This window comes from Hemitrygon akajei, chromosome 14 (genome assembly GCF_048418815.1).
Source record: "Hemitrygon akajei chromosome 14, sHemAka1.3, whole genome shotgun sequence".
NCBI lineage: Eukaryota > Metazoa > Chordata > Chondrichthyes > Myliobatiformes > Dasyatidae > Hemitrygon > Hemitrygon akajei.
The window spans coordinates 19143700-19159141 of NC_133137.1; the positions used below are offsets into that span (position 1 = coordinate 19143700).

General features: G+C 40.1%; 2 protein-coding genes across 2 annotated transcripts; both read right to left on the reverse strand.

Annotated features, from left to right (window-relative positions):
• Nucleotides 1-5817: 5817 nt before the first annotated feature.
• LOC140738929 (hydroxycarboxylic acid receptor 2-like) lies at nt 5818-6825 on the reverse strand. Its single transcript, XM_073066944.1, has one exon. It carries the CDS (start codon nt 6823-6825, stop codon nt 5818-5820), a length of 1008 nt encoding a protein of 335 aa, XP_072923045.1.
• Nucleotides 6826-12815: 5990 nt separating this feature from the next.
• LOC140738930 (hydroxycarboxylic acid receptor 1-like) lies at nt 12816-13823 on the reverse strand. The gene has a single exon (XM_073066945.1). It carries the CDS (start codon nt 13821-13823, stop codon nt 12816-12818), a length of 1008 nt encoding a protein of 335 aa, XP_072923046.1.
• Between the last annotated feature and the right edge of the window lie 1619 nt (nt 13824-15442).

Here is a 15442-nt window from a genome sequence, read left to right on the forward strand (position 1 = left end):
TGCGAGCATTTATTAACTGTTTATAAATGATAGCTATTAATCATTTTTGAAAAGGGTTAAACTGAAAAATAACATAAGCCAAATTTGAAGAGCAGATCAAGGGGTAATTTGGTAAAAAATCACGTAAGAAATTCCTAACCTGTAAATACCTCAAAAAATGTGTATTGGAGATATCATATTTATCCATTAACTGTGAAAAAGACATTAAACTGTCTTGTAAAAACAAATCTAAAAACGTTTTCATTCCCTTAATTTTCCATGTTAGAAAAGCATTATCCAAAGTTGATGGTTTAAAAAAGAAATTAGAATAAATATTACTAGAAAGTAAAAAAAATCATTTAATTCAAAAAATCTACGAAATTGAAACCAAATTTTTAAAGTACGTTTAACAATAGGGTTAAGAGCTTGTTTACCTATTCTGGAGAACAAAAAGGGAAGAGGAGCTCCTAATAAAGAAGCTAACGAAAACCCCAGTGCTGAATTTTCCTCCAGCTGTAACCATGAAGGGTGTTCTTGATCGTCTATATCATAAATCCAAAAAGTAATATAGCGAATATTAATTGCCCAGTAATAAAATCTAAAGTTTGGTAAAGCCAGCCCTCCATCTTTTTTTGATTTTTGCAATAAAAGTTTATTCACTCTAGAGCTTTTATTATTCCAAACATAAGACAAAATCAGAGAGGCTATTTTATCAAACAATGTTTTTGGAACAAAAGAGGGAACTGCTTGAAATATATATTAAAATTTCGGTAGAATAACCATTTTTATAGCATTTATTCGACCTATCAATGACATTGACATAGGTGACCATTTGGAAAGCGCCTGTTGAGTATATTCAACTAAAGGGAAGAAATTATACCTATATAGGTCTTTAAAAATTTTTGTAATTTTGATACCAAGGTAAGTAAAATGGCTTTTGGCAATATTAAAAAGTATTTGATCAAAATAATTATTAATAGGAAATAATTCACTGTTGTGTAAATTAAGTTTATATCCAGAAAAAGCACCAAATTCCATAAATATAGATAACATAGAAGGAATAGATTTCTTAGGATTTGAAATGTAAACTAATAAATCATCCGCGTATAAGGAAACTTTATGTAATTTACCCCCTCTCCTAATACCCTGCACAGAATTAGAATCCCTAGGAGCAATAGCAAGTGGTTCGAAAGCCAAATTAAACAATAAAGGGCTAAGGGGACAACCCTGACGGGTACCTCTATATAATCTAAAGTAAGGAGACTTTCGGTTATTGGTGAGAACCGCAGCTACCGGGCCATGATAAATCAATTTAATCCAGGAGATAAATCCTGGACCAAAATTGAACCTCTTCAAAACCTGAAATAGATAAGGCCACTCCACCCTATCAAAGGCTTTCTCTGCCTCCAAAGATACAATACATTCAGATTCTTTGGTTGAAGGGGAATAAATGATATTTAATAATCTTCGAATATTAAAATGTGACTACCTATTTTTAATAAATCCTGTTTGATCGTTTGAGATAACATTAGGCAAGATACTCTCAAGCCTATTTGCTAGAATCTTACAGAGGATTTTAAAATCTACATTCGGTAAAGAAATATGTCTATAGGATACACATTCCAGTGGGTCTTTCCGTTTTTATGGAATCAATGAAATTAGTGCTTCATAAAAAGTTTTAGGATGGTTCCCAGAAGATGTAGAATCAGTGAACGTTTGATGAAGATGTGGTATAAGCGTTTCGTGAAAGGTCTTATAAAATTCTACCGTATAACCATCAGGTCCCGGAGCTTTACCTAATTGCATAGCGGATGTAGCCTTGGCTATCTCCTCTTGTTTAATAGGTGCATCTAACATATCAGCATCTTGAATCGAAATTTGAGGTATGTTTAACCTTTGCAAAAATCTATTCATAGTGATATTACTATCAGAGAATTCAGATTTATAAAGATTAGAATAGAAGTCCATAAATATCTTATTAATTTCATAAGGATCTAAAGTTTCTGTTCTATCTGGTCGGCGAATTTTTAAAATCTGTCTTCTGACCATCCCAGCCTTTGACTGACCCGCTGAAAGTTTAGCAGATTTTTCCCCATGTATATAAAATAAACTTTTAGATTTAAAAATTTGCTGTTCAATGGGAAAGGTCAGAAGTAAATCATACTGTGATTGAAGTTCGATCCTTTCTTTATATAGGTCTTCAGTAGGTTTAACTGAATACGCTTTATCTATCTGTTTAATTTTATTAATAAGCACAGACAATTCCGCTTTAGTTTTCTTTCTCAAGGCTGCTGAATATGAGATTATCTGTCCCCTAAAAATGATTTCAAGGTGTCCCATATAAGCAGATTTGACATTCTTTCCGTTGTATTAAATTCAAAAAAATAGAAATTTGCTCCTTAATAAAATTGACAAAAGCTGGATCCTGTAACAAAACGGGGTTCAATCTCCACCGTGAGATTTTCAAAAATCTATCCGGGAGCTTAAGGGTTAACTTTAAAGGCGTGTGATCTGAAAGCTCAATGATGTCATACGCACATTCAACAATGGAGTTTAACAGACGTGTATCTAAACAAAAGTAATCAATTCGAGAATATTTGTGATGGACGTGTGAAAACAAGGAGAAATCTTTATCACTGGGGTGTTTATATCTCCAAATATCGACAAGGCCATATTCTAATAAAAAAGAGTTATTACAAGCTGCCGCTTTATTAGGAAGCGACGGATTGGTTGATGACCTGTCAATCGCAGGATTTAAGCAACAGTTAAAGTCACCACCCATGATCAGTTTATATTCATTGAGATTCGGGAACTCTGAAAAAAGTTTCTTTAAAAAATCAGAATTATCTACATTAGGTGCGTATACACACACCAGAGCTACCTTTTGCTCGCATAATAAACCAGTAACAATTAAATATCTTCCAATCAAATCAGTAGTAGTATTAAGGTGTGCAAAAGGGGTTTTGGGACTAAGAAATATAGAAACGCCTCTTGTTTTACTATCCGACAGTGAGTGAAAAAGAGAACCTTTCCAAAAGCAAAAAAATCTATCCCCATCCTGTTTTCGTATATGATTTTCTTGCGCAAAAATAGTATCAGCATTAAGTGTTTTTAATTTCTTAAAAATCTTTTTACGCTTAATGGGATGATTGACATCGTTCCAATTCCAAGATATTATATTAATTTTATTAACATCCATGTTTAAAATTGAGTTTAATATTATATAAAAGAAATATTACGCAAGTACAGATTAAACCAAAAGGCGCGGGTACAAACGGAAGGAGTGACGCATTGACGAACGAGAATCCATCAAAAGAACTGCCCAATCAAGAAAAAAACCAACTGTAATAGACCCCTGCCCCCTCCCCCCGCCCAATAGATAGAAAGGAAGGAACCAATAGGCTGGTCCCATGCTAACTGATCACCTTTGACCCTGTTCTCCAACTTGCAGCTCCATATATAAAAAAAACAAAAATCCCACGGAAAATAGCCATAATAAAAGGCACAAACAGAATTCAACTACTATAATGTTGTGTCTAACATTAATAAAAACATAATCAACCACGGCCATCTTAGAATCAGCTAAAGTAGCTTAAACACATATTCAAAAGAAAGAATAAATCCGAGTAAATAATCTTACAAAGAATATTCTTTCTCTCGAAAAAGAAAAAGAAATGAATATATGTACAAAACAGATCTAAAACTATAAGTATTGAAACAAATAAAAAAATAAAAAGATTAATACACAACAGGTCCTACACGGACCACTAAAGTACAATACTATAAAGGTTCCCTACAATACAGTTATATATGTACTAATTATTAATAAGGAAAAAACAAAATTAAATCGACCACGTCCCATACCAGAGAGTGAAAAGGTATAACATGTACTTAACTCAAAAGCTCCATAAACAACTCATACAACAGATACTTCAAAATTGGCTATTGAATAATCGATGTAACTTTAATATTTTATTCAGTAGGCTTAACGTTAAACTTTTTAATATACTCCCATCCCTCGTGAGGAGAGTAGATTCTCAATGGTTGAGATTTTTCACGGAAAATTATCAGCTTTGCTGGAAAGCGAAGGGAGGGATTTAAATCTAATTTATACATTTCACTCATAACTTCTCGAGATTTCTTTCTGTCGGCAAAGATTTCGGGGGGGTATAATCTTCAACTATACGAATGTGTGTTGAATTAAAGAGTAATTTCCGTTTCTCTCTGGTTTCCCGAAGAATAGCTTCTTTAGTCGTGTAATAATGCAAAGAAAGTACAACTGATCGAGGACGTAATTCGGCTGAACGGCGAGAGAATGGAATTCTGAGGGCTCTGTCGATTAAGGGGCTAGTTTCCTGGGTCTCATTGAAAAGTGAATACAGCATATCTGAAAAGAATTTTAACAAATCACCAGCTTCAGTATTTTCAGGCAGTCCCAGAATACGCAGATTCCTCCGACGCCCTCTACTATCTAAATCAACCTTTCTTTTCTTCATTTTAGATAGTTCCGAGGTAATTTCATTGATTTTCTTTTCCATCGAAGATATCTTCATTCCTTGATCTTTAATAGTTTGCTTGAATAAATCATGCTCGCTCTCGATTCGGGTTGTAGTCTGCTGAAGTGTTTGAAGTTGAGAATCCAAGTTTTTCAGCGAGTCTTGAATCGTAGAAATAGCTTTTTCGAGCTTCCCGTTTGAACCGGTCAGTTTATCAATTTTAATATTAAGCGATCCGAATTCCGACTTCATGTCTTGTATTGAAGAAAATATTCCCGCTAGTGTAACAGGTTCCTCCGTTTTCTTGGTTTGTTCCGTTTGCTCCATTTCGGGGAAAGTCTTGCCGCTTCTCAGTTCAATACCAGAACGACTTTTTTCGGCCATTGTAATTAAGTCGTAAAATCCTTCAGTAGAAGTAGTAAGGCATTAGAACTAAAAGGGATCTGTTAGTGGGATATAAAATATATTAAAAGAGAGAGAGCCGCTGGAAACGCGACCTACTCCATATGCTGCAAAGATGAAGAATCTCACCGCCACAGTCATCCGTGGCAAAGAATTCCACAGATTCGCCACCCTCTGGTTAAAGAAGTGCATGGTCATCTCTGTTGCAAATCCTGATCATCCTTCTTCAATACTGACATCCCTTCTTCATTCCAGATTTCAATTTTACCTACTGAAAATAAATTCTCTAATTTCGAACCAGCGCTTCGGTTCCTGCCTCCAGTTCACTAGAATAGGCTTTTTTCTAGAATCCGGTTCCAGTACCATCACGATATGGGTGCATGCAGTTTGGCACCATCCCAGCAATTCCTAACATCACTTTCCTTCTGACTGGAAGTCCATAGGTAGGGTTGTACTTGGATGAATAGATTACTGCAGATTCTGATGGGCAGTCAGTCAACCTGAGATTGGCCCACTATAACGGGTAGAAGCTAGTTACAATGGAGACACAGGTTGAATTCATCTGAGGAAGCAGTTGCTTCTATGGAAAGAGGAAATCCTAAATACCCATACATAACATAGAACCCTTTCATTTAAACCAGGATTTCCGACCTGTGGTCCACCGACCCCTCGGGTAATTGTAAGGCCCCATGGCATTTAAAAAATTCGGAAAACTGCTTTAAAGAAAGGAAGAATTTCTTAACGAACAAGCTCTGAAATAAACTTAGTTTTGTAGATAAGATGCAATCTCTTCTTTACATAAAGGGAAGTGTATTACGGAACTTGTTCGTTCAGATCAACTTACCCTTCAGAAAAATTTTACCATTTGATCTTTTTCTGCTTTCGGGCGCATTAATCAGCTTTGCTTTGAGGGCATCTAGTTCACGCGGACCCTGAGCGATCAGAAAGCTGTTACAGAGCTCGATTGCTGACCCACAGTCTGCTCCTCCTTGGATGTTCCGGGTTCAGTGGCTGATCTGGAAGAGCTTAAATTAAGATCACGTAGAGCCTTCTCTAAAGCATGTTGAAACTGCGAAGTAGAAAAATAGTAAACAATGGGATCGACCACACTGTTCAGATACGTTATAAACAGCGTATTGTAAAAGATATTCACTGCTGTGTGATACGACTTGCAGTCGAAGGGTCTTCTTAGTTTAGTGACCAAAACGGCGACCACAGCAACACTGGTGGGCAAGAAGCAAATGACAAAAACTGCAGCCACGGCTATCACAAGTTTCACAGTTCGCTTATATTTACCCCGCATTCCAGTTTCCATCTGGCGTAACCTCCAGATGATGGAGGACGTAGAGAAGAGGATAACTGAAACTGGCAAAAGAAACTGAAAGAATATAAAAATAAAGTCAGTCCAAACTGCTGTGGGACTCAGAGACTTGTTAATGCTGAAAGGCTCACAGTTTCTCACGTTGTGTTGTTTGAAGTCATGTTTGTCGAACAGCAAGTGCAAACAAATAGCCACCGCTACAATCCACAGACCGCCTGCTATCATCACCGCACACCTTGTAGTGATCTTGTTTACCTTGTGGAGTGGATGGACCACCTTAAAGTAACGATCGATCGCAATAACCATGAGGAAAAAGACGCTGCCAATCCGGTTCAGGCAAATCATGAATATGTTCAGTCGACACAGTCCTTCACCAAAAATCCAGTCCTTCCGTCGGAGAAAATAATCAGCTCGGAAGGGTAGACAGCACATTAACAGAGTGTCCGCAATCATCAGATTCAGTGAATACACAATACTTGGTTTCCGGGACTTCACATGAGCACAAAAGATCCACAAAGCAACCGTATTTCCAACAATCCCGAGGATGAATGTGACGATAATTACGGGCGGGTTGTAGGAAGAGTTAACATCTTCATCAGGAGCACATTCCGGGGTCGAGTTCGCCATTGCGTGAAAAAAGCGGCCGCACAGTCAAGGTGTTTCAGAGCGGAGCGAACTCGTTCGAATATGAACAACCTTATTAGCTGATCTTCTTCGAATGAGTTTGTTCCCCGTGGGTGGAGTATAAAGGCGGAGTGCAACAGTCAGAGCACCAATAGGTTGTGCGATCGAATCATCAGTTACAGGAAAACTCGAAGCATCAGTATTTAGATTAAGCAGCAGAGAATGAAATATATTTGGATGTTATCGCCAGGCTTAAAGTTGTATAATACCTAGTTTTGTTGTTGAGAGCATGATCAACTTTACATTAAAAATTAATCATGGGTCAAATTTTAAGCTGATTGGGGAGAAGTCTATATGGGGATGTCAGGGGCAAGTTTTTTTTAAGCACCTGGTGTTAGTTGAGAGGAACACGCTGCCGTGGGTGGTGGCAGAGGAAGGTATATTAAGGGCATTTCAGAATCTCTTCGTTAGGCACAAGGATGACAGAAAAATGGAGGAGTATGTAGGGGACAAGGGTTAGATGGATCTCAAAGTGGGTTAAAGGTAGGCACACATCGTACTATAAAGGTCTATGTTCCAAAAATAAGAGCAGTTTTGTAATATGAACCACGCCCAAGAAGTATTTCACTCTATTATTAAAGACATTTTTGCAAAATCTCCTGACATTCGACATGGAAATCATTTAGATGGGAATTTAAACTGAAAAACGCTGGAAATCCCCAGCATGCCAACTTTGGAAAGCGGACCGAGCTTATGCTTCAGTGTGTAGGTGTTTCCTATTTTTCAGATATTGGCAGTTTTTGACTGCGTTTTGAGATGGAGACGCCTCTCTAAACATCATCTGATATCAGAGAAAGCGCTGTAGTTAAGCAACTATTTTTTTTTATTCTTTTAAGGAATTGTAATATAGAAGACCATCTACTTCCTCTGGTTTGGGGAAGTGATTCAGCATGAATGACAAGGCTGCTGAACAGAATGGTTTCAAAATTTCTGAATCCATGAATATCTATTCTGGTGTGCAACGGAGAGGCAAAGAGACATGATGCGATCAGGGAAGAGGAAACTGTCAAAGCGGCAAAGGGCTTCAGAGGTATCACAGGAACCTGTGAACCCTGAGCTTGTGGGGTAGAAGGTGAAAAAGCTGTGAGTTATGAAACTGAAACTGGAGGGTAAACAGAATCTTCGGGGGAAATATGTCAGGGATTCCTATGGGAAATAAAGCAAGATACTCAGTTGTGGGTCATGATTCCACTGGCACTGTGAGAAAGTGTCCAGGAGCTGACATTTAGGATAGAGTAACTAGCGCGAGCACTGTCACGCTGTCCTTGTCAGCAGGTTTAACAATGACCCAGGAGTCATTCTTATCGAGGAGAGTGTTGCAAGTTCAGGTTCACTCGGTCAGAGTGAGCAAATTGAAACAATTAGCGCTGAGTTGGCAGAGAGGGATGAATGGATCTGGAGAAGGAAAGGACTTTGAAGAGGGACCCACTTTTGTGGAGGATTCTGGAAATGGGGAACCTCAGTGTTGAGGGCACCTGACCATGGGGACTCGGGCTTTTTAAGCGCATCTCAAGGGGGTCTGGAATCACGCAGCACTCGAGTCACACAGGGGAAAAGCAGGACGTATGGACGGATCATTGGTGAATATATCTCTAGTGGTGTGAATGCTGAGAATGTTGCCGTACAAACTGAATGGAGGGAGAGTGTGAGGGAAAGGGATCAGCAGCAACACACGTTCTTACAATTCATCCAACAGTCAGAAGCTTAGATCTACTTTGGCTGTGAGGTTATCGATGCACCCGAACCAGTACACCAGAAATGAATGCAGGGCCAGGCCATAGAGACCCCGGAACTTCATCCACAGTTCAGTCAGATGTTCACCTCAACACTTGCTGTATATTGTCACAAATGGCAGAACCTCTGCCTCTGCAGCAGGACTTTAGGCTCAACATCTAACCCCAGATTGCTTTGGGTGTGGAGTTTGCACACATGGGCTTCCTCTGGGTGTTCCAGCACCATCCCACATGCCAAACACATGCATCTCAGGAGATGAGTGGTCTGATGTAAATCTCTCCAAGTGTTACACCAATGGGTCATAAGATAAAGGAGCAGAATTAGGCTATTTGGCCTATTGGTTCTGCTCTGCCATTTCATCTTGACTGACCCATTTTCCCTCTCAGCCCCAATCTCCTGCCTTCTTCCCATATCCCTTCAGGCCCTGACTAATCAAGAATCTATCAACCTCTGCCTTTATTATACCCAATAATTTGGCCTCCACAGCCACCTGTGGCAATGAATTCCACAGATTCACCACTCTCTGGCAAAAGAAATTCCTCCTCGTCTCTGTTCTGAAAGGCATCCCTCTATTCTGTCCATGGGTTCTCTGGTCTTAGCATTCCCCACCAGAAGAAACATCCTCTCCACATGCACTCTTGGTGGGTGGTAGAATGGGGCAGGAGCCAAAAGAAGATGCGGGGAGTATTTAAAAGTAATTGAACTGACTTAGAATTCAAATAAATGGAAGTTTGACAGTCATCAGAAAGATAATGGGCTCATTTCTCTCTGTGACTTTGTGTCATGCTTCTAGAATTAAAAATGGAACTGCTGCAAGCCTCACTCTCAAGCATGCAGCTGCATTCACTGTCTGCTTAATTAATCATATTAGGGACAATTCCTCATTCAATTTTTTTCACTCCAGCTGACTCACTCCCTTCCAATCCAGGAAATGGGGTACAAAACTGAAAGCAACACAAATTAGTCAGCTAACACGAGGAAATCTGCAGATGCTGTATATTCAAGGAACACACACAAAATGTTGGTGGAATGCAACAGGCCAGGCAGCATCTATATGAAGAAGCACAGTCAACATTTCGGGCCGAAGCCCTTCATCAGGACTAACTGAAAGAAGAAATAGTAAGAGATTTGAAAGTGGGAGGGGGAGGGGAAGATCTGAAATGATAGGAGTAGACCGGAGGGGGTGGGGTGAAGCTAAAAGCTGTAAAGTGATTGACAAAAGGGATACAAAGCTGGAGAAGGGAGAGGATCATGGGATGGGAGGCCTAGGAAGGAAGGAAAGGGGAGAGGAGCACCAGAGGGAGATGGAGAGCAGGCAAGGAGTGATAGTGAGAGGGACAGAAAGAGGGAAAAAGGGGGGCGGGGGAGATTGATAAATAAATAAATAAACAAACAAATAAGGGATGGGCTAAGAAGGGGAGGGGGGCATTAATGGAAGTTAGAGAAATCAATGTTCATGCCATCAGGTTGGAGGCTACCCAGACGGTATATAAGGTGTTGTTCCTCCAACCTGAGTGTGGCTTCATCTTGACAGTAGAGGAGGCCATGGATAGACATATATCAGAATGGAAGTGAGCCTTAGGTTCTAGCTAGGCCCTGTTAGATCTCAAGTGGCTGTTAGCTGCAAGCTCCAGAATGAATGTTGGCATCATTCACGTTCCCACTCACAGATAATAGACCAGATGCAGCTACCGTGCGCACATTAAGGATGTGATCACAAGTTACAATACACTCAGTGGTTACTTTATTAGGTAAATCCTCGACCTAATAAGGAGGCCTTGGGTAATTGTTCATGATGCTCTACTGCTATAACCTATCCACTTCAAGGTTTGACATATTGAGCATTCAGAAATGCTCCTGCACAATGCCGTTGTTACACATGGTTATTGGAGTTCCTGTCAGCAAGAACTGGTCTGGCCATTCTCAATAGACGATAGACAATAGACAATAGGTGCAGAAGTAGACCATTCAGCCCTTCGAGCCTGCACTGCCATTCTGAGATCATGGCTGATCATCCACAGACCTCCTCATGGCGATTTGGCCATTATGTTTCTGGTGACTTTCTCCTCAGACCTCTCCCATTAACAAAGCATTTTCATCAACAGAACTGCTTCTCACTGGATATTTTTGGTTTCTCGCGCCATTCTCTGTAACCTCTAGAGACTGTTGTGAGCGAAAATCCCAGAGATCAGCAGTTTCTGAGATACTCAGGCCACCCCATCTGGCACCAACAATCATTCTACGATCAAAGTCACTTAGATTAAGTTTCTTCCCCACCCTGATGTTTGGTTTGAACAACAACTGAACCTCTTTACCATGTCTGCAAGGATTCATGCAATCACTTTCTACCAAATGATCAATTTCCAAATGATCCACCACATTCAAGAACAGTTACTACCCCTCAACTACTAGGCTCTTGAAAAAAATGTGGATAACTACACTCATTCTATTTCTGGTGTTCCTACAACCAATAATTTCATTTTAAGTACACTTAACCTTGTTATTTCATGTTCACCTTATTTATAGCTATTTCTTTATATTTGCATTTGCATAGTTTGCTGTTCATTGATCATGTTTACAGTTATTGATCGATAGATTTGATGAGTATACACACAGGATAAAGAATCTCAGTGTTGTATGTAGTGACATGTATGTACTCCAATAATGAATTTTAGTTTGAAATTTGAACTTTCAACCTCTGAACATGATTAGCTGATAAGAAATTTGCATTTATGAGCAGGTGAACAGGTGTACCAAACAAAGTGCCCTCTGTGTGTATATTGGGATTTAGGCAAAAGTCCATAATGGTCCCTGTGGGTGAAAGGTGCAGGTTAATTGGAGCAGGTAGTTTAAATGGTTCCACATGGGCTACTTGGGCCAAAGGGCTTGTTTCTGTGCTGTACTTTTCTGTCTCTATGATTTTAAATGAAAATGAAATATCTACAAAGAAGTTGTATTTCTGATGACACTGAGGATGATTGTTCCAATAATTACTGGTGGGCAGTGAAGAATTAACAACCTCACTAGAGACACATTGCAGGGCTGATTTCTCCATTGTTCAAAACATGAAGGTAAACACAGTCACAATGTTTCAGAGACAAGTAAACTTATTCAGAATTATCAGATATGAAGTTCCATGTACAGCAAAATTCAGAGAATTGATAGGTTGCATTAAACGTTTTGCAAAATTATTTTAACATTAGTATAGCAGAGAGGTTCTTACAATACTCTGGTAACTTCATTGACACCCATAAGACATAGGAGCAGAACTGGGCCATCGATTCTGCTCCATCATTCCATCATCATTGATTATTATTCTTCTCAACCCCATTCTCCTGCCTCATCCCCAAACCTTTGATGTCTGGACTATTCAAGAACCCATCAACCTCCACTTTAATTACACCCTCCACAGCCATCTGTGGCAAAGAATTCTACAATTTCACCACCCTCTAATTAAAGAATTACCTCCTCCTCTCTATTGTAAATGCTGATCATCCTTATTCAATACTGATAACCCTTTATTCTTCATTCCAGATTTCAATTTCCTTTACTGAAAATGCACTTCAGTTCCAGTCTCCAGTTCACTAGGAGAGGCGTTTTTTAAAAAAAATCCAGTAACTTGGTTCCAGTACCATCAGGATTTGGGTGCATGCAGTTTGGCACCATCCCAGCAATTCCTAACATCACTTTCCTCCTGACTGGAAGTCCACAGGTAGGGTTCTTCTTGGGTGAATAGATTACTGCAGATCGCTCTGAATGGTCAGCCAACCCTCTATAACGGGTAGAAGCTAGCTACAAACGAGTCACATAAGCTGACGACATCCGAGGAAGCAATGCTTATATGGAAAGAGGAAATCTTAAATATTCATACATTACATAGATCCTTTCCTTTAAAGCAAAGGATCCCAACTTCGGGTCCACGGACGCCTCGGTTAATTGTAAGGCTCCATGGCATTAGAAAAGTTCGGGGCAACTGCTTTAAAAAAAGGAAGACTTTCTTAATGAACAAGTTCTGAAATAAATTTACTTCTGAACATAAGGTACAGTTTATTCTCTGCCGAAAGGGAAGTGCATTACAGAACTTGTTCGTAAAGATCGACTTAACCTCCACAAAATTTTAAGATTTCATCAGTTTCTGCTTTCGGACGCAATTATCAGTTTTGCTTTGAGGGCATCTAGTTCACGCAGAGCGGGAAAGATCAGATTGTTATTACAGAGCTTGTTAGCTGATCCACAGTCTGCTCCTCCTTGGATGTTCCGGGTTCAGTGGCTGATCTGGAAGTGTTTAAATTAAGACAAAGTAGAGCCTTCTCCAAAGCATGTTGAAACTGCGAAGTAGAAAAATAGTAAATAATGGGATCGACCACACTGTTCAAATACGTTATAAACAACGTATTGTAAAAGATATTCACTGCTGTGTGATACGACTTGCAGTCGAAGGGACTTCTTAGTTTAGTGACCAAAACCGCGACCACAGCAACACTGGTGGGCAAGAAGCAAATGACAAAAACTGCAGCCACGGCTGTCACAAGTTTCACAGTTCGCTTATATTTACCCCGCATTCCAGCTTCCATCTGCCGTAACCTACAGATGATGGAGGACGTAGAGAACAGGATTACTGAAACTGGCAAAAGAAACTTAAAGAATATAAAAATAAAGTCAGTCCAAATTGCTGGGGCACTCAGAGCATTGTTAATGCTGAAAGGCTCACAGTTTGTCACGTTGTGTTGTTTGAAGTCATGTTTGTCTATCAGCAAGTGCAAACAAATAGCCACCGCTACAATCCACAGACCGCCTGCTATCATCACCGCACACCTTGTAGGGATCTTGTTTACCTTGTGGAGTGGATGAACCACCTTAAAGTAACGATCGATTGCAATAACCATGAGGAAAAAGACGCTGCCAATCCGGTTCAGGGAAATCATGAAAATGTTCAGTCGACACAGTCCATCACCAAAAATCCAGTCCTTCCGTCGGAGAAAATAATCAGCTCGGAAGGGTAGACAGCACATTAACAGAGTGTCCGCAATCATCAGATTCAGTGAATACACAATACTTGGTTTCCGGGACTTCACATGAGCACAAAAGATCCACAAAGCAACCGTATTTCCAACAATCCCGAGGATGAATGTGACGATAATTACGGGCGGGTTGTAGGAAGAGTTAACATCTTCACCAGGAGCACATTCCGGGGTCGAGTTCGCCATTGCGCGAAAAAAGCGGCCACACAGTCAAGGTGTTTGTTTCAGAAGAGAGCAAACTCATTCGGAGACGAACAACTTTACAAGCTGGTCTTCTTCGAATGAGTTTGTTCCCCTGTGGGTGGAGTATATAGACGGAGTGAAATAACCAGAGAACCAGTAAGTCGTGCGGTCAAATCAAGTTCCGGAGAAGCTCGAAGCATCCTCATTTAAATTAAGCAGCAGAGAATGAAATATATTTGGATATTATCGCCAGGCTTAAAATTGTACAATACTTAGTTTTGTTGTTGAGTGCCTGAATAATTTTACGTTAAAATTAATCATGGGGCATAATTTTAAAGTGATTGGAGGGAGAGGCAAGTTTTTTTTTTACGCAGCGAGGTTGGGTGCGAGGAGCACGCTGCCAGGTTTGGCGGTGGAGGCGGATACATTAAGGGCATTTCAAAAACTTTTGGGTGGGCACATGGATGAAGGAAAATGGAGGACTATGCAGGCGGGAAGGGTTAGACTGATCTCAAAATGGGATAAATCTGGACACACAAGGTAAATGTTCCAAAAATAACGGCAGTGTTGCAATACTCAAAGATCATCTCACTTTGTTATTAAAGTCATTCTTGAAAAATTTCCTGAAGACAATTGAAATGGAAAACGCAGGAAACTCCCAGCATGTCAACTTTGGAAAGCAAACGGAGCTTATGATTCCGTTTGTAGGTGTTTCATTTTTCCGATTTCAGCAGTTTTTGAGTGCCTTTTGAAATGCATACGCCTCTCTGAACATCATCTGATATCAGCAAACTTGCTGTATCTAAGCAACTGGGTTTTAAAAATTATTTTAAGGAATTGTAATACAGAAGTCCATCTACTTCCCCTGGTTCGGGGAAGCGATTCAGCATAAGTGACCTAGTTGCTGAACAGAATGGCTTAAAAATATCTGAATGGATGAATTTCTATCCTGGTGTGCAGTGGAGATGCAGAGAGACATGATAGGTTCGGGGAAGAGGAAACCGTCAAAGCAGCAGAGGGCTTCAGAGGTGTCACAGGCATCTGTGATCCGTTCACTTACAGGGAGGAAACAGAATCAAACGGTGAATTATGAAACTAACGCTGGGGGGGGGGGGGGGGTAAACAGAATCTTCTGGGGAAATACGTCAGGGATTCCTACGGGAGATAAAAGCCTGGCACTCATTTCTGGGTCGTGATCCTGTTGGAAATATGGGAAAACGTCCAGGAACTGACGTTCAGGAGAGAGTAATTTGCACGAGCACTCTCACACTGTCCTTGTCAGCAGGTTTGATGACATTGCAGGAGTCATTTTTGTTGAAGAGAGAGTTGCAAATTCAGGTTCACTCGGTCAGAGTGAGCAAATTGAAATAGTTAGTGCTGAGTTGGCAGAGAGTGATGAATGGATCTGGAGAAGGAAAGGAGTTTGAAGAGGGACCCAGTTTTGTGGAGGATTCTGGAAATGGGGATTCTCAGTGTTGACCATGGGGACTCGGGCTTTTTAAGAACTTCTCAGGAGGGTCTGGAATCAAGCATCACTCAAGTTACACATGGGAATAGCAGGACTTAGGGATGGATTATTGCTGAATATATCTCCAACAGTGTGAATTCTGAGAATGTTACTG